This window comes from Perkinsus marinus (assembly GCF_000006405.1).
Source record: "Perkinsus marinus ATCC 50983 genomic scaffold scf_1104296934586, whole genome shotgun sequence".
Lineage (NCBI taxonomy): Eukaryota > Perkinsozoa > Perkinsida > Perkinsidae > Perkinsus > Perkinsus marinus.
In genome coordinates this window covers 29,912-49,467 of record NW_003214716.1, presented here as the reverse complement: position 1 = coordinate 49,467, position 19,556 = coordinate 29,912, and the positions used below count along the sequence as shown (strand labels likewise).

General features: G+C 41.4%; 2 protein-coding genes across 2 annotated transcripts; one reads left to right on the top strand and one right to left on the bottom strand.

Moving 5' to 3' along the window:
• Positions 1-2,168: 2,168 nt before the first annotated feature.
• Pmar_PMAR019318 (hypothetical protein) lies at positions 2,169-5,139 on the bottom strand (the record flags this gene model as incomplete). The annotated part of the gene is made up of 9 exons (XM_002784797.1): positions 2,169-2,262; positions 2,521-2,569; positions 2,620-2,691; positions 3,137-3,213; positions 3,640-3,755; positions 4,041-4,172; positions 4,522-4,623; positions 4,666-4,796; positions 5,061-5,139. 9 exons carry the CDS (start codon positions 5,137-5,139, stop codon positions 2,169-2,171), a joined length of 852 nt encoding a protein of 283 aa, XP_002784843.1.
• Positions 5,140-7,891: 2,752 nt separating this feature from the next.
• Positions 7,892-19,493, top strand: Pmar_PMAR019317 (ankyrin repeat domain containing protein; the record flags this gene model as incomplete). The annotated part of the gene is made up of 31 exons (XM_002784796.1): positions 7,892-8,140; positions 8,332-8,410; positions 8,568-8,645; positions 9,177-9,314; positions 10,006-10,100; positions 10,958-11,060; positions 11,405-11,461; positions 12,438-12,550; positions 12,811-12,888; positions 12,933-12,991; positions 13,047-13,166; positions 13,210-13,281; positions 13,755-13,890; positions 14,582-14,737; positions 14,977-15,157; positions 15,202-15,348; positions 15,571-15,744; positions 15,838-15,913; positions 16,273-16,312; positions 16,372-16,521; positions 16,699-16,827; positions 16,877-17,007; positions 17,061-17,200; positions 17,421-17,647; positions 17,696-17,842; positions 17,933-18,101; positions 18,404-18,435; positions 18,643-18,706; positions 18,768-18,892; positions 19,161-19,242; positions 19,291-19,493. The coding sequence occupies 31 exons, from the start codon at positions 7,892-7,894 to the stop codon at positions 19,491-19,493; spliced, it is 3,750 nt and encodes a 1,249-aa protein (XP_002784842.1).
• Positions 19,494-19,556: the final 63 nt, after the last annotated feature.

Sequence of the window (19,556 nt, the reverse complement as noted above, 5' to 3'; positions counted from 1 at the left end):
AGTGGTGTGGTTTAAACAGAGTTTCAGAATAATTTGTGGCCGCAGTGACGATGGGAGTGATGGAACATAACTGATATGCAACGTCCCATCACGGCGTGTATACATAGCCTGACCGATGTGCCGAACCAATAGACTGTATACGGCTACATCAAGGTATACAGCCTTATAGTGGCAATAAAGATGACATATTGATTTTCGATTTAAAAAGAAAAAGGATTGACTTTCAAGTGCCTTCTCCGGCCTCACAAGGTATCAGTCCGTCCAGGACATCGACGACAGGAAAGTGTGTAATCGTGTGCAATGATACTTGGATCGATTCCGTCCGAGTATCATGGCTTTCCGAGTCCCAATTTCGGTAAATTTTCCGACTCAAAAGAGTTCACAAGCCACGCGGCAACACCATCGAAAATCCCGAAAAGAACAAGCGCCGCTTGCGTCCAAGTACTCTCGGTGTTCCACTTTTGACACCAAAATATTGAACATCTCCCCGGGACCGCACTGATATCGATGGTAAACACAGAGGGTGACTCGAACGTAATCCTCGGTGCAAAAGCTCGGGAATCGACTCTCTCAATAAGTTACACTTCAGTAATGTATGAACTCTCGTTTTGGGGTTTCCAGAGCTGCTCGTAATTCGGAGTATTTCAGCAATTCGATCGGCTCCCGGTTTGATGTCGATCTGATGAGCTTCTTAGAGTCGATGGAGACAGCTCTTGCCGATATTTCCCAACTTCGGAATAAATCACCCAACATCATCGTTTTTAGAAACGTAATAATCGTCACATTGACTTCGACCGCCAATTCGAGGCAAAATCATCTTCATCAAAATCCTCTTCCTCACTATCATCATCATTACTAGCAGCAGGCACCTCAGGTGTAGCAGCACCTACACGAAGTAAATAGCGCGCGCCCAAAAATAAGTCTTACTTTTCGATGGTAATTCTTCTTGTTGGATTTCCTCTTCGGAACTGCTTTCCGTATCATCAACAACCGATGATTGATCAGTGGGAGGAGGCGGTGGAAGATGTAATTCATGTCTGTCGTGGACTCTCCTTCGTTTATCACGCAGTTCAGAAAGGTGTCTTTCGCGATCTTCCTGGTCGTGGTGCAGCGAACGAACGTATCTTAAAATATATGGAATCGTAACAAGGTATTTATATCTCAAGAAAATCCGAAAACTCAGTATTTCACGTTCATTAGGTAGTGTTTCAGCGAACTTGAGAGTTCAACAAGGCTTAGATATAGTAATGAACCATCATACACTGAAGTAAAACGGTCATATGCGTGACCGTCACCCATATACTGTCCGTGTGTTTTCTTATACAAATGCATAGAAAACTAATTTCTCGGCTAATACGACGAATATTCATTCAAATTTACAACATGATAAATGTATCCATGTAACAAATATATACACTAAGAGTTTGGTTAACAATATCGAGCTCCGGGTGGCCCTATCATTAAAATAATCGTGCACAGGCATGCTAATTTCATTCCCTCCTAAGATGGCTTTTGGCAAAATGTAACTTTAAATTCCCCGCAGAAGCTTATATAGAAAAACTTTCCAAAATATATCAATGCATATTTCAAGTAGAGCAAGCAAATGCACACCAGACGTAACGTTAATCCCATCAAGACGATATGAAACGAAGAAGTTCCGCAATTATCAACCACAATGAAGTGGCCATACCCAGGTGAGTCTGACACTGTTATCACTTAATAACGTGATACTGCATCACAATTTAATAACAATGAAATCAATATGAGTAATATTGGAGTTTCGCCCTTTTTTCGCGAAGTGAAATGTGAAATGTGTTTTTCACTAGTGTTTTTCACATCACTAGGGTGAAACTCCATTCAACATCTTTGCTTAGCTGACAGGTAGAATTCACTTTATATTATAGTCTCTATCAACAATATGTATATCTATATTAATCTTAGAGTTTCACCAGTTTCACGTGAAGTGGCGCAATAATACTCTTTGTGAGAAACGCGATATGAAGTGAATTATGGAATAAGTCTATGATTAGTATTCTTCATATCACGAGTAGAATTCCATTATATAACTTGCCATGAGCGTCATGGTCTAACCCTTACCACGTCATAGCGGTATAATATAGTAAATCAGTAGTTATAGCCGGTGAGAAGGATGATGATCATGCAACAACTTACTCGTCTGTGATGATATCTGAATCCTCCTCAATTCGTGTGTTACCTTCTACCAATTGCCGTCTATCGCCAGCATCAAGTTGGAGTTCCAATCTGAGAGAATTATCAAACATTACATATTCAATGATAACAATCTCATGCTTTCTTGTGAGAATTTCACATCAACTGCTCGCGTTCGAACCGATAACGACGGGGATTTTCAACTTGAAATATTGATAACCATATCCCCTTATAGATTCCTTAAGAAAAATTACGTAAAATCTAAGACGAACATCGCGAGAATTTCCCTATGAAAGTTAATGAAGAGTGAGTATTCATGACCGCGCGCCACGAAATTATTCCCAAATTTACTTCTTCATGTCAATCTGCATATCCTTATCTCGCCTTTTACTCGGGGCCTCTGAGATGATGATTGCCAACAACTACATGCATACCTGTTACGTATATTACCACGACCAAACACCTCCGCCGCTTTATCTTCATCATCGAAGAACCCTTCTGGGAGTGCTGATGTACCCAAAGCTGATCGAGCACAACTATGGCAATTCCAAATCTATAATAATTGCGGATAATATTTCACTATTGAGATTCACCTATTTTTCGCGGAGTGAAATGTGAGATATATTTGTCACTAATGTTAATCATATCACGGTTGTAACTCCACTGTATACATTATATAAAGTGAGCTACTCAGAGAGGAATTTTATACCAGAAATTAAACATATATTTCCAATACGACACTACCGGGAGTTTGGTAGACCTCCCAGGATTGGATTTCACAAGTAAAACTCGTTTCTGGGAGGAGCGGTCTTGGAACTCAGGAAAGGTCAAATGAGAGCTCCGTGAGATGGTGATTACCGAGATGAATTATAATATGAAAATTATCACGAAAACACCGTGTTGAAATTCCCGTTAAGAATCAATTATCAAGTGAACGTGAATCATTCGAGGAAAATATGGTTTTTACCTTTCTTTTTCTTCATCGGCCTTCTCTTCCTTTTCCCCTTCGCTGGTTCTCCCGTCTCACCATTTTCATATTCATATCTGGGAAAAATAAATTTTCACATATTTAATGTTGTACAACCTCCAAAAACATACCAAACATAATTATTGGAATATTTTTATTTCATTAACCAAAAAAATCCCAAAAATTTTATCATCAACGCCTAAATATTTTTACTGGTAAAAACGTCTAGGAGGAAATGCTCATATTATCGCCGCTTTATGGGTTCGCTATTGATTCACAGCACGGTGTATGAAACCGTTGTGCAAAATCATTTTTCTGCAATTTCGAGAATTCGAGGGTCATCCACTTGATAATAAGGTGAATAGATTGACAATGTTTCCTAGCAGTTTATAAATCTGTAACCGTCATAATCTCAAAACTGAAAATTTGCATTATTTTATGACTCAAACTTTGATGATATAACAGAATGTGATAAGCCAATAATTTCGCTCTCTCATTATTACACTGTTCCCGACACCACCAACCCAGCCAGCTCTGCTGTAACATAATTCCGAATATCGTCGCTATCAAGAAGATCCTCATTTGCCGGTATAGGGCCGACAGCTTCCATCTCAGTTTCCTGAGCAGAAAAACATCTATTTTCCCGATTTTCTTACTGAGTATAAATTTATAGTTTTTTTCCCAAAAATTCATTTTTAGTATCCACTGCATTTCGTCGCTCTCAGAAGTTGCTTTTGGGTTTTGATCCAAGTTCTGGTCAAAAATTTTTGACCAGAACTTGGATCATTTCCTTTTTTTTCTGATTTTTTCGGTAAAATTTTCCGCTTATTTTCACGATATTTCCCCACATGTTTCCACAAACTTTCCAGTTTAAGTTATTCTTTTAAATCCGATCCAATAATACCTTCCGTGGCGGAGGTACGACAACATCATCCGCAGGTGGCGTTTCGGGCCTGTTTTGAATCTTCCCATCATCAACCTCAGATTCCCCCGAGCTTTCATTGTCATCATCATCACCGTACCCAGCACTCAATAACTATCAATAAAAACACAAATAATTTCATACGTTTATGAACAACTCGTCCACATACATTGGAGTTTCACAACTACCCGTTTTATGCGTAATAAGTGGCGTAATAATACTCTGTGAAAAACCCGATATTCGCGGTGATATGCAGTAGTCGTGAAATATATTTCTCACTAGTGTTTTTCATAGCAAGGGTGAAACTTATTTATATTCTCTAAAAAACACTTCGTGTAGAGTTTTTTCTGTCGTAAAAAATATAGAGAAAATCGTTGGGAAAATTTCAGGACTAACACAATTACAAAGCAATCGACTCTCCGAATTCGGGAAAATTACGGTATTATTTCTCCCATTTTATTACTCCCGATTTTTCTTCGTTCTTTCCCTCAACACCTTTATCTGCATGTTGTTCATTGTCCTCTGTCTCGGTAGCAGCAGGTTTACTTTCTTGTGATACCAATGCCTTATAAAAAAGTGCGTTAAAACGGTACGGGTAAATTATTACCAGTTGTAATCGTTGTACTAGATGCTGGTGTTGAGGTGTCTTGGAATGAATCGCCCACATACGACCGGTTTTCACTCGTTTCTTGCAAAGGACGCAAATAACCGCATCAGTGACTCCTGGAATTGGAGTACCTCGAAAAGCAGCCGTTATTCGTAAAATTATGAAAATCAAGTTATTCATAATTCTGTAAAAATTAATTATTTCGCAAAAATCACAATCGTTATGAATGACTATGGTAATATCCTTTATTGGTAGATGGGGAGTATAATTCAATTATATATACTAAATTTCCTTTCATATTAGTATTTTTGAGATGATTTCCCCCCCCCCCCCCATATACTTTCCAATACTACATATCGCAACTCCCCGTATAGTAGTAGGAGCCGACGGTCCACCTGTTCCACCAGATTCAGCAGCTGCTCTTGCTTGCCGGACTAGAGCTCTGGCGTGGGCTTGGGAAGAGGCTGATGACATGTAAATGAGCCACTACATGCAAGGGGGTGATTTGAGAGGGTATTAGTGATGGTTTCAGAAGAGTTTCTAGAGTTACGGTATGTCAATTAACACATGACTTGGTGTAAAAGAATTTCCTCATTGTTATCAACACGTGTAATCGGTCATTTGCATATTTTCCCACAAGAAGACGCGGCACTCTAATTGAACTGTAATGATAGTAGACCTACGACGCATTGAAAGGACCCTATTCGTTGCTTGACTAGCATAGGGTTGGGTCTAAGGCGAAAGAAGACTAAAACCATCATCATTAATTCGGTGATCGACATTTCAACCGCTACAACTGTTGACATAATCTCCAACATAGCAATCCAGGACCAATCTAGGATGGATTAGAATTGGCATAATATAAACATTTCAAATGCAACTAAACTGAAACCGTATTTTTCGAGTAAGGATTGCTTTTCGAATCTCATTTTTTCATATTTGGATAGCCGCAATATTTATTGATCGAATGGTGGTGATATAAATTTTCATAATGCAGAAGTTGGGAGGGTGAGCAATGGATGGCCACACTCTAGCCATCGCTCAGCTGAACGACGCAATGATGTTATTATAATACCATCATACCATAATAACATCATGGTAGCATTGTTGTATAGGTGACTGTCATCAATCGCTGACCTCAGATTAGCAAGTCTGACTGATACAGCTCAGTTGGTGATATCGAACGATCTGTCAAATCCCAACGGTGGGCCATTTGATAGGTGTACCCGAGCATGCCCAGCGGGAATAGTGATAAATCTCGACATTGACGCCACGACGAAGTCGAGCCTTCTGTCCACAATTGATGATGAGCGGTCGTGCTTTGTAATAAGTAAGACTCATGTACACTTGATGTAATAAAAAGACGAATTATAAATTAAATATACCAGACAGATGCCGAACACAGTACAACTGGTGTTCTCAATATTGAAGGCTTCCTTCATGTTGCCCAATCGACGTGTTGCACTGGGGCGCAAGGTAGTTCCGTATGCCCCGAGAAGAAGAAGCCCCGATATATTCCCTCCTCGAACACTTCCTCGAACCAATAATTCCTACGGATGACTCGCTAAGGAGAGTAATCTGTTTGTAACACCCTTATAGAATATGGGAGACTATAAGAGCTGAGCTCTTAGAGCTCATGCAATGAAACAACAATTGTGCCATTGTCCCAGTACTGACAGATTCAGTCGAGCGGGCTCGCTGACACCAAACGCGTTTAGCACACTGAGAGTAGTAGAGCATGAGCATAACGACTCCAACTAGAGGCGGCTCTCCGGCCGGCCGGACTTTATCTCGACCCTTCCCAGGTACAAACCTTATCGATAAATTCCCGGAGAAATGCCTCATGTGAGGTTTGAACCTGCGACTGGTGTGTCTGCGTGCAAACATGAAGTCCGGAGCGTTTTGTTCACTCCATCAGTGAGGGAATATATGCACATGGTCAACTACATGTGTTGCTAGCAATATGGAAACTTTGAGGAAATTATCCTTGATTTTTGTATACTTATACTCAAGATCGCCGGAATTTTTCATAATATAGTGAGGGAACTTACGAGCTCAGTTGAGGAAACCAAACATATATTCCCATACTGCACTACATAGAACGCGTTATGTAAGCAGGATAACTCCCTGTGGCCTTGATTTTATGAACTGATCCCAGTTCCATAGTAATGCCTTAGCTTCGATCGGACATCGTGTAGTAACTTGAGTCGTCTATTTCGGACTGCTCTTCTCGTCAGCTAAGCGGCGTACCTCTTGGAGTATTCGTTGAAGTCACGAAATGGCGCAGGTAGTCGCAATATCGAAACCCACACGGGGCATTTCTACATCATTTACAGGTTGGTGTTGAGTGATAGAGGCCAAGCGTTAATAAGTAAGATATCCTTCCTCGCTTGAGACTGACATACTGTCGATCTATTGTTCGAGTGTGTCTGTCTGAATTAGTATTTGCATACTTCTTATTGTTGTTCGGGCCAATCGTCTTATCATTAGCCCATCTGAGTTGGGGTCTCCCTAAAGGTTCGTTTTTGCTCGAATTTGTTGGGAAAAGTAAATCCGGAGGAAATTATTAATGCTAAAACATGCTTCAAGCCTCATATTATGTTGTTGTGTTCACTTCGCGAATTATTACCCTACAGTTCTCCATGCTTTTAAAATGGTTATCCGTCACCACCACCAAGATTGCAGTAGTGTATCACCATCAAAGCAGCAATCACATGCCAAAGTTCGCACCTTGATGGTACCATCGACATTCGTAACAACAACAGCAAGTCCTCGGAGGACGAGGAATGGCCTCGATGCTGACTTGCCATCACCGCTAGCTGCTTCGAGGAATGTTACTCCGGGATGGGGTGTGTCAGGAACTGCCGCTTCAGAGTTGACCCTTCACGATGTACTAGGTAGTAATTATTAATAAATATTAGCTATTTGGGGTGGATAGTGCTATTTGTATATAGGCGAAAAATGCAAAGTTTTTCTTTTATTCTCGTAGTAGAAGTTTCCGAGGCTACATTATGTAGATTTACGCACGACTTAGGAGGAAGGACTGTACAAAAACCAACGAAAAATTTTCTCATTGTCATCAACACATGTAGTTCGTCATGTTTTCCCCACACGAGGACGCATCGTTTTAATTGAAGTGTAGTAGTAGTCCACATTGGAAGGGTTGTGATTCTCCTCGTTTTTATGGCTATGATCTGACTAGTATTAGGGCTGGATCTCAGGTGAAATGAGGAAGATGCAAATGAACATCGCAAAGGCAACAGCAGAGGATATGATGGCACATCATCGATCTATTATTGAGGAATTCCGGAAGGCTCTTGTCGGGCATGAAATGAATCCTACAGGGAAGATATCTTCTCATGTGTCTACCGAGATAGATGCGACGAAGGATGTGCGCACGCGGAAGGTTTTTGGCGTGGGATCGGGCGATGATGGTGAAGGGAAAACTCCTGTGAACTTACCAAACCGATTGGAGGTAGTAGTAGTATACTAGTTTAAAGCGCACGATTAACTTATACGGTGGAATCGGGTATTTGAGGCAGTCTGCGATTATAGTGGCATTCGGCAATGCTGTGTAGTTTTTGGATATATTACATTTGAAGATATATTCCTAATCGTTGGTGTGAGGGAGGTGGACGCGTTGATGTAGTTGATACGGTATATCAGGTTAAAGATCCATCGGCTGTGCGTGGGAGGTCATTGCAGCAAGCTGAGCAAGGGAGAGGATCTGGGAGGGCTTCTTGGAGTAATAATAATGACGTTGCTGGGGTTCGAACCGGGGACCTTCCGGTGGTCAGTCTAATTGAAAGAAACAGTAATTGAGTTTAATAGAGTATGAAATATAATAGTGATGAGTAGAGTCTGTGGGGATGGAACCGGGGACCTTTGGGATGGCATCTCAGGTAGTGTCCTGTCTGAGGTAATTGATGAGGACAAGTTGTCGAGTCGCCGGCAGTTGAGGAGGTTATCAAGAAGAAATGGTAGGATTAATTGATAATGGCCGGGTTGCATAATTTTTTCTGCAGAAAATTGTTTGGGAATTTTCCGGAAAATCTGTTTACTCGGCTGAGATAGAGTATAAATTATCGAGGATCATCCGAGGGTTCATAAATACTCCATTTTGATTTATAATCGAGTGATTCACTCTGCCTCAGGGAACTTTTTCATTTATTTTCTATTTGAGGCCTTTCATTGTAGTTTCACCCTAGTGGTATGAAAAACGCTAGTGAAAGACATATTTCACGACTACTGCATATCACCGCGACTATCGCGTTTTACACCGAGTTTTACGTAAAACGGGTTGTGAAACAGCTGACTCGAATATTTATACCTAGAAAAAGTAGAGAAAAATAGTAAAAGTGTTCAGACTTTTGTATTACACTTTCATTATCATTTTTATGATGGACACCTCCAGCAGGTTTACGATAGTGAAAATATGCATTCCCATACTCTCCATGATTTCTAATATTGATGAGTATTTTTCCCAAATCACATCATGTACTATTTTTGAGATACTCCACGTGGCAGTATTGAGAATAAGGACTTCACCAAGGAGGAGGCCGGCCCCGACCAGTCGCCTCTGCTGAAGGGCGGGGCGTTGGACTCACTGGTGGAATATTATGCTCATGCTGGTGCTATGGAAAGTGGAAGTAATATTATTTATATATAATGAAACGGTTGATCGATTTGGGTATTGTTTTTCAGAGCCGACTATGACACCATTATCACGGGTATCGGTAACTCCACGGAAAACGAAAATGGTAGTAATAGTTTTTTGATAATTTTCTTGTAGTAGAATTCGCGGTAGTAAATTACTACGGTTTACTCGTAGTAGTAGTAGTAGTAGTAGTAGTAGTAGTAGTAGTAGTAGTAGTAGTAGTAGTAGTAGTAGTAGTAGTAGTAGTATAATTTATTACTCGTGAAATGTGTGTTATGAATGGATTCATTATAATGCGGTTGAGTGTATTGACGAATATTGAACTCGGGGGTCTATTATGACTAACACGTGCGGACTCATATTTTTTCCTCAGTGATTTTGAAAACTGTGTGGATTCTTGAAGGAACTTGTGAAGAATTCAGGTCCTTACGAAATTCGTAACGAATTCAATAATAAACAATTCTGGTTATGTCGTTATATGAATTATTTGAGAAAATGAATTCACAAGAAATCGAACCTGCGATCAGGGAGCAGAGCGAATGTGGTCCAGATCGTCATCTCGAGCTGTGCTTCATGGCAGAAGTGGTGGTATAGTGGATGGTTCCGCAGCTGCAATGTTGCAATCCAATGGAGGTAGTGTGCGCAGGTTCGATCCCGGCATGTGTCATTTTTTCTCTTTTTAGAATCTTCAGGGAGATGGATCGTCTACCCGGACCGTAAATTCCGACTGGTTTGGGATTTCGTCAGTCTCCTCTTCATCGCCTATCAATCCTTCTTGGTAATTTCGTGGCGCGTGACGGTTATCATATGCTTCCTCTCATTGGTGGTATAAAATATTTTGGTGACCATGTACTATACCACACCATTTTCAACTCTCGCATTTTTTGGACGGTTTTCGGCCAATGATATTTTTCCGGTTAAATCCTTGATAGTTACTAGACTGACGAATTAGAATAAACGAATTAACGTTTTCGAACTCTCCTGGAAAATGATTTTTGAGATTTCGAGATTAGTAAACCATCATGGGGAAGCGGATTTGATTCAAACAAATTCATTTTGGTTTTAGTTTATTACCGAATTCATTTTGTATACGGGATTTGTTATTGGAAATACCATACGCGTTGGAATATAACTTCTGCGCCTTCCCCAGCTGAGGTCAAGAGTTTCCAAAGCTAATTATACGAATCTTGGTACAAATGTAAAGGAATCCGTAAGAATTTCCGAAAATTTTCTCGAAATTTCCATATTATCATCAACATATGTAGTTGACCATTTGCATATTCTCACGCACTCGCCGTCAGATGAGTTTTTTCTCAACGACATCGACTTTTGTGCTAATGTTTTTTCACTTAACATTTTGTATTAAAATCCAAGTCGCGCACTTGAAAAAATATTACTCTATTTCCAACCCTTTGCAAGCGTCTACTGTACCACACCGTCGTAAATTCGTGTTTTAGGTACCCTATTTATTGTCATTTGATGCAGTCCTGAGTGGTTGGTTATCCGATATCGATCACTGCGTGGGGATATTCTTTTTCACGGATCTGGTTTTGAATTTCTTCACTGGTTTTTGGTATAGGGGGGTGAGTGGTGGCGATGATGAGTATCTTGCAATCTTGCATTTCCTCAACGCAGGAACTCAACCTGGAAAATAAAGCGATAATATATAATTATACTCGCACGTGGTTTATCGTGGATCTTATTTCCTCGACACCATTTTATTGGATATTCACAGGAGGTAGTATTGGAGGAATATATGTTCGCTTTCCTCAGCTGAGTTTACATAGGAGTTGGGGCAGGAGTGTACACAAACTGATAGGAAATTCCCCATAATTTCCTCATAATTTTCATATTATCGCCGACTCATGTAGTTTAGTATATGCATATTCTCCCTCATACGGGCCCTGGGAGTGCACACCGCGTGAAGTTTCTGTTTTTGAGTAGATGGTAAACTATGCGGAATTCTGGTTGGGTTTCGTACAGTCGTATGTTAATTTATATGATTTCGCTTTTGAGTAGCTGAGCTAAGGAAAGCAAATATATATTCCTCCTCCTCCTCCTCCTCTAGCACTGCTTTGTTAGATACTGGGTCGAGTGAGAGATCGTCAATGAGTATTGTGGACGCCTTCAAAGTTCTAAGTAAGAATCTTAGGTTGTAGTATGGTAAGATACAAAGCATGTCCAGAATTGGTACGTTTACTGCGTTTGGTACGTCTGCGGCAACTTCTGGGAAAAATGGAAGAACATATTGAATCGGATATTTGGTTGGTCTCCTTTACTATGCTGAAGATGTTCCTTGGGCTCATGTGCTTTTCGCATTGGATCGCCTGTTTTTGGTGGACCATTGGAGAAGCTCAAATTGAAATGGAGGATAATTGGGTTAAAGAAAACAACTTGAATGTGCAGGGTGCGTTATATGATAAGTAGGTTGGGTATTTGGGGAATAATATTCGATAGTAGTTATCGGTATTTTATATGGTATTGATATTACTAATAATAACATTATTACTGTTGGAGACTCCAACAGTAATACGAGTAATGTATGTAATAGTATATAATGTAATTATGGTAAATAAGTATATATAGCTCTAGTATGTAGTATATAATTATGTAAATGTATAGTAATATATTAACTCCTACTTGGAGTAATATATGTTGGTTTTCCTCAACGGCTGAGTTTACATACGAATTTGGGTAGGAATGTACAGAAAATAATCAGCAAAGTTTTTTCGGAATTTTCATATTGTCACCGACACGTGTAAATGAATTTTCTCCTCCTCCCAAACGGAATAAGAGTATGATAGCAATACGCGAGACTTTGTGATTTCTAACGCCTACTACGACGACACGGCTTAGTTAGATTCGCATCGATGCACATTGTTTAAATTGTCTTCTCTCATCATCATCATGCCGATGAGGATTTTCGTTAGGTACGTTCGGTCGCTATTCTATGCGGTTTCGGTGGTATCGACTATGTACGGACCGGTAGCTGCTGAAAATAATAATGAAAGAAATTTTACGATGATGTTGATGCTTGCAGCTGGGGTTATTTTTGCGGTGGTTGTTGGTAGAGAAAAATGACCGCGCGCCACGAAAATATTTGGTGAGTTTTTAGGTTCGGTGACGAATCTTGTGGTATCTTTTGGGGAATATAAAACTGAATTCCGGCAGAGGATGAAAAGAGCGATGAAATTTATGAGAGCGAATAACGTCGGACCACATTTGCAGGTAATTTTCAAGCGAAAATTTTCCCGAAAATTTTGGAAATTTCCCCGATCAGTGTGGAAATTAGATTTTTTAAAATATTTTTGAGGGGAGAATCAGTATTCGTATCAGTGGAATCAAGTTGATTCAATCAACCCCGTTTTTTGGGGGGAAATGTAAAATATTTTTTGTCTTGTATTTTTTGTATCGTGGATGGAATATTCTTGTTAGTAAATTTTCGTTGATTTTTCCGCACATTTTGAAAGTTTTTCCTTTTGTCTCAGTTGCGAGTTCGCAGATATATTGAAAATTTATTGGATAATCAATTCGAGAGTAAAGCCAAAGCCGAGTTGATGACGATGGTAATTCATGCGGCTCTTGATTGAATTGGTATTGGATTTTATAGTTGTCGGATTCGTTGAGGAATGAAATGCAGCTCACATTGATGGGCAAGTTATTACGGAGGTAGGGCCAGCGAAAGGTCCCCGGTTCGATCCCTCGCAAGGAGATTTTTTCGCAGATATAATTTTTTCGCACGAACACGTGAGGAATTACTCGCGAGGATATGCATGGCTTGCAACCATGTTTTCTGTGCTCCGGGAGATGTAATGTTCTATCAGGGAGAACCGGCGGAAGGCATGTAAAAGGTCCCGGGTACGAATCCTGGCAAGGGCATTTTTCAGGTATTTTGTTCGGAAGGGTAGAATGACGTTGGTGGCTGTGGTGACTGGTGATGACGAGCGTGGGGCGAACGAGTAATTTTGTGGCGCGCGGTCGGGGCTAGTTTCGATTGTGGTTGGAATTAAGGAGGCCTGATGACGGTGTTGGAATATATGTCTGCTCTCAGTAGCTTAGCTCAGGAGTTGCCAAAGTTTCGGTATGGAAATTAACACACGACACCGGGTAGAAGTGTACAACAACCAACAGTTATTGTCCCAAGCCGCATGAATTAGGCACGATATTGCATATAATGATAAAAAATATTATTTATGTGATTGCTGTAATAGAATTTCACCTGTTTTATCTGGAGTGGCGTGATACTCTGTGAAAACGCGATATTCGCGGTGATATGCAGTAGTCGTGTTTTTCATATCATGGGTGGGATTTCAATGTTGTATATTTTTTGTATGTTTAAAACATATGTTTCACAATTCACTTCATATTGCGAATATTGGTTTTTATACATGGAGTATTACACCACTTCATGTGAAACTCTAAATGGGTTCAGGGATACCTCCGCCTCACGTCGATCGGGTGGTAAAGTAGATGGAGAGGATGAAGGGGATGATGCGGAGGTTGTCACTGAACATGTACGCAGTTTGAAAGCGGAAGACTATGTGGGGGAGCAATATCTATTCATTGCGGTAATACGTGACCACTCGAGGGACGGTTTTTTGCTTTCTTTTTGGTGCTTTTTTGGACTTTTTTGGGTTTTTTTTATGTTTTCTTATTGAGTTATGGTGTGGAAATTGATTATTCCATGTTGATGATGGTGAATTGAAGTGGTATGTTTACGATCTATAGATTGGAATTGAATTGATGCAAAATGTGTTTTTGTCAGTATTATGGTAAGGGGAGAATCTCTAGAGGAATTTCCTTTTTTTACGGGAAAAATGCATGAAAACTAATACAATTTGAAATCAGTGGGTATTAGATTTGTGTATATTGTTGTTGAGCTAAAACCGATTCAATTTGAACTATGCGTTTGCTTTTCTCGATTTCATTTAGAGGTATTGTTGCATAATTTTCTGAGATTCAATTATCAAATTTGCATAACTGTTGAAATACTCGTGATATACGGTCCTTATTACGTAGCTAAAATATATATTCTCATTGAAAAGGGAAATAGCAGAGGCATGGGGATAAACTTGGACATGTGTAAAGAAGAGCCCCGATTTTTTCCGAAAATCGATCGCAGAAAGTTTCCATGAAGTATAACTATAAAAAGGGCCTTTTAAATATTCAAAATTTTAGCTGTTGAGAAAGTTATCGCTGCACACGAAGTTATGGTCTGTACATGGCGCGTACTGTAGTTTGATAGATTATAATGATTAGGGCGATTACGAGGAGACGGGAGTTTGCGGATCATTTACGGAGTTGGTGAAGTTGAAAAGAGATGATCTTGTGGAAAGGATATCGACGAGTCCGGAAGCGGTGACATTTTATATGGAGACCAAAGGAGTGTATTGTATAACTAAGAACGATATGGAGGTGGGCTGCTAATGGGATGGTCGTGGGTTCGATACCTGGCGGGGTTGTATTTTTTCAGAGGGTTTTTGAATTTTCAGCTGCTTTATCTCTTCGTTTCGCGAATTTATTCATCTTACATTACAGTGAATGCATTTTAAGGTTTTTCAATTACTTTTTGTCACGTTTTTTCGTGTTTTTGTCATTTGATATGTTGCATTTTTTCCTATGCATTTCTGATGATTCTTCTTTTTAATATTCAGACGTTCGTCGACCTTGTTACGGATGGTGTGGTATTACCAAGTTCAATCGACGATCTCGACACTGGGGATACGATGCTGATGTTGGCGGTCCGTTGGGGGAGGGAGATCGCTGTTGAGATTCTCACGGAAGCTGTGGAGGATAATGGCAGGGCTGTTAATATGCCTAGCATTGTGGACCATCGTAGGGATCCAAATCGATCACGTGATCGATTTGGATTGATGTAGGTACTCCGTTACATGTGGCTGTGAAGGATTTGAAGGTTGAGATTGTATCCCTGTTGTTGGAGGGTGGGGCGAATCCTTTGATATTGGATGATGCTGATCTAACTCCGATAAATTATGCTACGGCGGAATTTGATGAGAAAGGATTGAGTAGTAGGGGAAGGACGTTGTTTAGTCATCGAAGCACCCAGGTTCGATGATGGTGCTACAATTTTTATACTCGAAATTTCGAAGATGTCGTCTATTGTGTAGTATATCGCGGATAGATTATATAAATATCGGGCCCAAGGATCGGACCTGATCGGGTTCGTAATTGAATATTGAACCTGTATTAGATCGTCTTAGTGGTTTGTTATGATGAATTTCGGTCAGAGATTGGTATTCATCAGCCTGCTAGAGGGCTGCGTAGGAAGGATACAGGCAGATCGAGCGCTTTGTTGTTGGCATCAACAGCAGCAGCACAGGGACTTCATCAGGGAAGAGTCCAATCAGCAGTTATGGACTTCACTGTGGAGCCGATGACATCCGATAGTGAACGTAAGGAGGGTAGGATGGAAAATTGTGTGTGGCACTCCTAAGGTCGGGTGAGGGTATATTTGGAGTTGGGAATTAGCTGAAATTATGGTATTAATTTTGCAGCCCCTACTGAGAAGTTGAGTGAAGTATCGATGGCGGTTACGGAAATAAGGAATATTCTGGCGATCGCGCTGGCCACGTAAGAAACGTCTGAGATTGGGTTGGGTCGCTGTGTTCAATACACCTCTCCTCTGCGTTCTCCTAGGGTCCCTCTTAGGAGGAGGGGTCTATCACCCAAATCGTGATATGTGTGCAGGCGTGCTGAATAATTAACTCGTTTTTAGTATGGGAACGAAATATGATGAACTGTATGATGATACCTCCTCCTCCTCTTCCTCTTCATCATCATCATCACATTCGTCATCGTCGAGGCTCCCTGTGGGGTGGCAGGCTAATGATAATGTGGGGACAACAACAACAACACCTCGTCGAGCTAGTTTGAATAAAAAGTAATATTCAAGTGTGGGAGATATTCAATTGGCTGGGTGGTGATGGTAGGCGAGCGTCTTCGAGTTCTTCATTGGCTGAAAAAAGAAGTGTGAGTTTTGTGTATCGTAAGGTCCCTGGTTCGATCCAGGGGTGTGTCATCTTCTCTAGTCTATGATGATGGCGGCCTCGTCGTTGTCCCTTCGTACGCCGTCTGTTGTTGATCATAATTCTTCGATTGGCGCGATGAAGGCCCTACTGAAGAGCGGTGTGGATCCTACATTGATCGATTCGGCAACTAAGGAACCCATAATCATACTGGTATGTGCATGCGTGCAGACGTGGTAGACAATGCACGTGGTGGTGGTCAACTACGTGTGTCGGTGAGAATATGGAAATTGTGAGGGAATTCTTGTTGTTGGTTTCGACATTAATTGGTGTGTAAACTCTTATAATTATTGAGGAACATATATTCCTACTCCAACATTGCTGATTTAGGCGGTAGACAGTGGATGCGATGTGGGTATGGCCACGGTTCTACTGGAGGCTTCGGCGGACCCGAATGTGGTTGGTCAAAATGGTGACACGCCCTTGACGATAGCGGTGACAGCAAACGATCGAGATATGGTATGTCGTTGAGGAAATGTAAGGTAGAGCAAGATTGTAAGATTTATAGATAAAATGTTTGGTGTCACATGGTGCACAGCTGAATGTGACTGATGCGATGGGAAGGACGTTGATGGAGATGACGCAGGATTCGGCGACTCATGCTTTATTGAAGGCTATGGATCTACATTCAGCGGCTGAGTTGGGGAAAATATCTAGCGGAGCGAAGTTGTTTTTTGTTTTTGTTATTCTAGGAAGAATGATATTGAAGCGTGTAACATGGCAATTGAGAGCGGAGCGGAGTTGGATTTACCTCATCCGAGAAATGGGTTTACTCCATTGCAAACGGCGATAGAAAAAGGACATCATGACCTGGCTGTGGTTTTATTGGAGGGTAATTTCGTGGCGCGTGACGGTGATGAGTCGTGGGCGGGATGGGACTCTGCTGCATGGTTGCTTTATACGACTGAGCGCAGGGGTTTTCAGACTTGGGATACACACCACTTCGTGGAGTAGAAGTGTAGAAAAATAATAATTGTTAATCAATACGTTTGATAAATGAGCCTTTTATCTATTTCATTGAAAGCGTCGTGTAATGATTTGGTCAGGCGGAGCGAAGCCGAATTTGGCTACTCAAGGTGGTGGTGGATTGAGTGCACTTCATATCGCAACTCAAAATGGCGATAAACACTCTTGTGAACTTTTGATTGAACATAAAGCTGATCCAAACGTGAGGGCTGCCAACGGTGAAACGCCGATTTTCGGGCTTTTGAGAGTCTCAACTATTCCGGATGATATTCGAATTGAAGTCATCGATATACTTTTGGGTGCTGGAGCTGAGGTAGTGCTCCGCTCCGCTGTGAAAATGAGGATTTTTGTACATCTTTAGGTCAATGTGTTTGCTAGTAGAGGAGTGACGCCGTTTCAAAGAGCGTTGGAATCGGGATGTGGGGATGGCGTGGTATCGGTTTTGTTGGAAGGTGGAGCTGTGCCAGACGCTGTGGATCCGGATACGAGGGATTCTACTTTAATGCGGGTAAAAAATTGAAGGTGATGCGGTTGCATAAAATAATTTACACGTCTGAAGGCGATATTTTGTCACGCGCCACGAAATTGTTGAATTTAGATATGCCGTTATTCTGATGAAGAATTGGCCTTGTCGATGGCGAGGAGATGTATCGACGATTTTGGTGCGGATGTCAATTATATGAATCCGAGGACGGGCGAGACTCCTTTGCATGCTGTGGCGCTACGGACGAATGGTGGAATGGAGTTGCTGCTGTCGCTCCTGTTGGGTAATGCTGGAGGTATCCGGTTCGATCCTTGGTGACTGTATTAAGTATAGTCTACTTGATAAGACTCTATAAAATAACATTCACATGGTTAAATACGCGTGTTGATGGCAATGACAATATTTTGGTCGAAATTCATGTCGCTGCTGTACACACCTAAAGTCATTCATGGATCACTATAATACAGCTTGGGAAATTCTCAGAATTCAGTTAGAACTCCATTCGTACTGATTTCGGTGGATATTAATCTGTGTAGACTTAAAACTATGATAGACTCGGTATTTGACCCGGATTCATCGCCTTAGATCGCGGAGCTGATGCTGCTGTTACTAACAGGGTAGGAAGTACCCCAGCGGACATATTGATCGATACGCATTATTTCTCGGCGGCCAGGATGGTCCTTAGAGCGGTAGGAAGTGGATTCTTGGAATCGTACTCGGTCTGATAACGCTGGGTTGGTTAATGAATAGAAAAAAGCTGTTGCTGGGAATAGAACCGGGGATAAATAATGCTTCGCTCCGCCTTGCCGATTTGTGGATGGTAGATGAAGGAGCGGCATGGGTTTGATGCGGTTAGAAGAGTAGTGAACTCCTCGACGGGAGTAGCAGGTAAAAGTGCCGTTGCTGGGAATCGAACCGGGGATAATCATTGGGTTGTTGTCCTCTGTAGGCATGGCCCCAGCACTAAATGTGGCAGTGGGTTTACTGGATTTCGAGATGACCCACTTCCTGGTCGAAGAGTGCGATGCAGATCCCTCGATCATACGGGACAATGAGAAAATCGATGATATTTTCGTAATATTTTGGGACGGTCGAGTTGATGTAGAAGCGGAAGTTATTGATGGTATGGTATGTGAGTGTAAGATACTTTCCTGGTTGAGAGCTTACCGTAAACGGGAAGATGCTAGGTCTAGTGCCATTGCAGCAGGGAGTCCGCATATTTATGTTATCACTGAAGAGGACGAAGGGAAGATATCGGATTGGTGTTCGCTTTTATGCGTGCCGGATGATGTGATATGCGGAGGTTCGATCCCCGGTGGGGATATTTTTCGTGCATTCTCAGGAGGTATTTGGGCGAATTAGCGATGAAGTGGCGAAGCTGAATCCTGAGGGAACTGTACAGGTCGTGAAGGGAGATCCAGCATGTAAAATAACCTCACTGGGATTCGAGCCGGATACCTCCCGACTGTCAGACGATCACCTTGGCGGCGCGTGTATTTATCCTCGACATCGGGGCGATGTCGCTGAGAGGTCCTCTGCCAGATCGGGCATACTTGCCGACCCCCGTAGGCGTTATGAAGACACCTCGGAGGATGTGTCGTCGATGTCGGATGATGATGATTATGATGATGACGATGATGATGATGACGACGATGATCCAGCAGACTCTGATTAACATGCTGCATGTTTCATGCGTAACATTCTCACCATCGTATAATGGAAAAGATGCTTGCGTAAA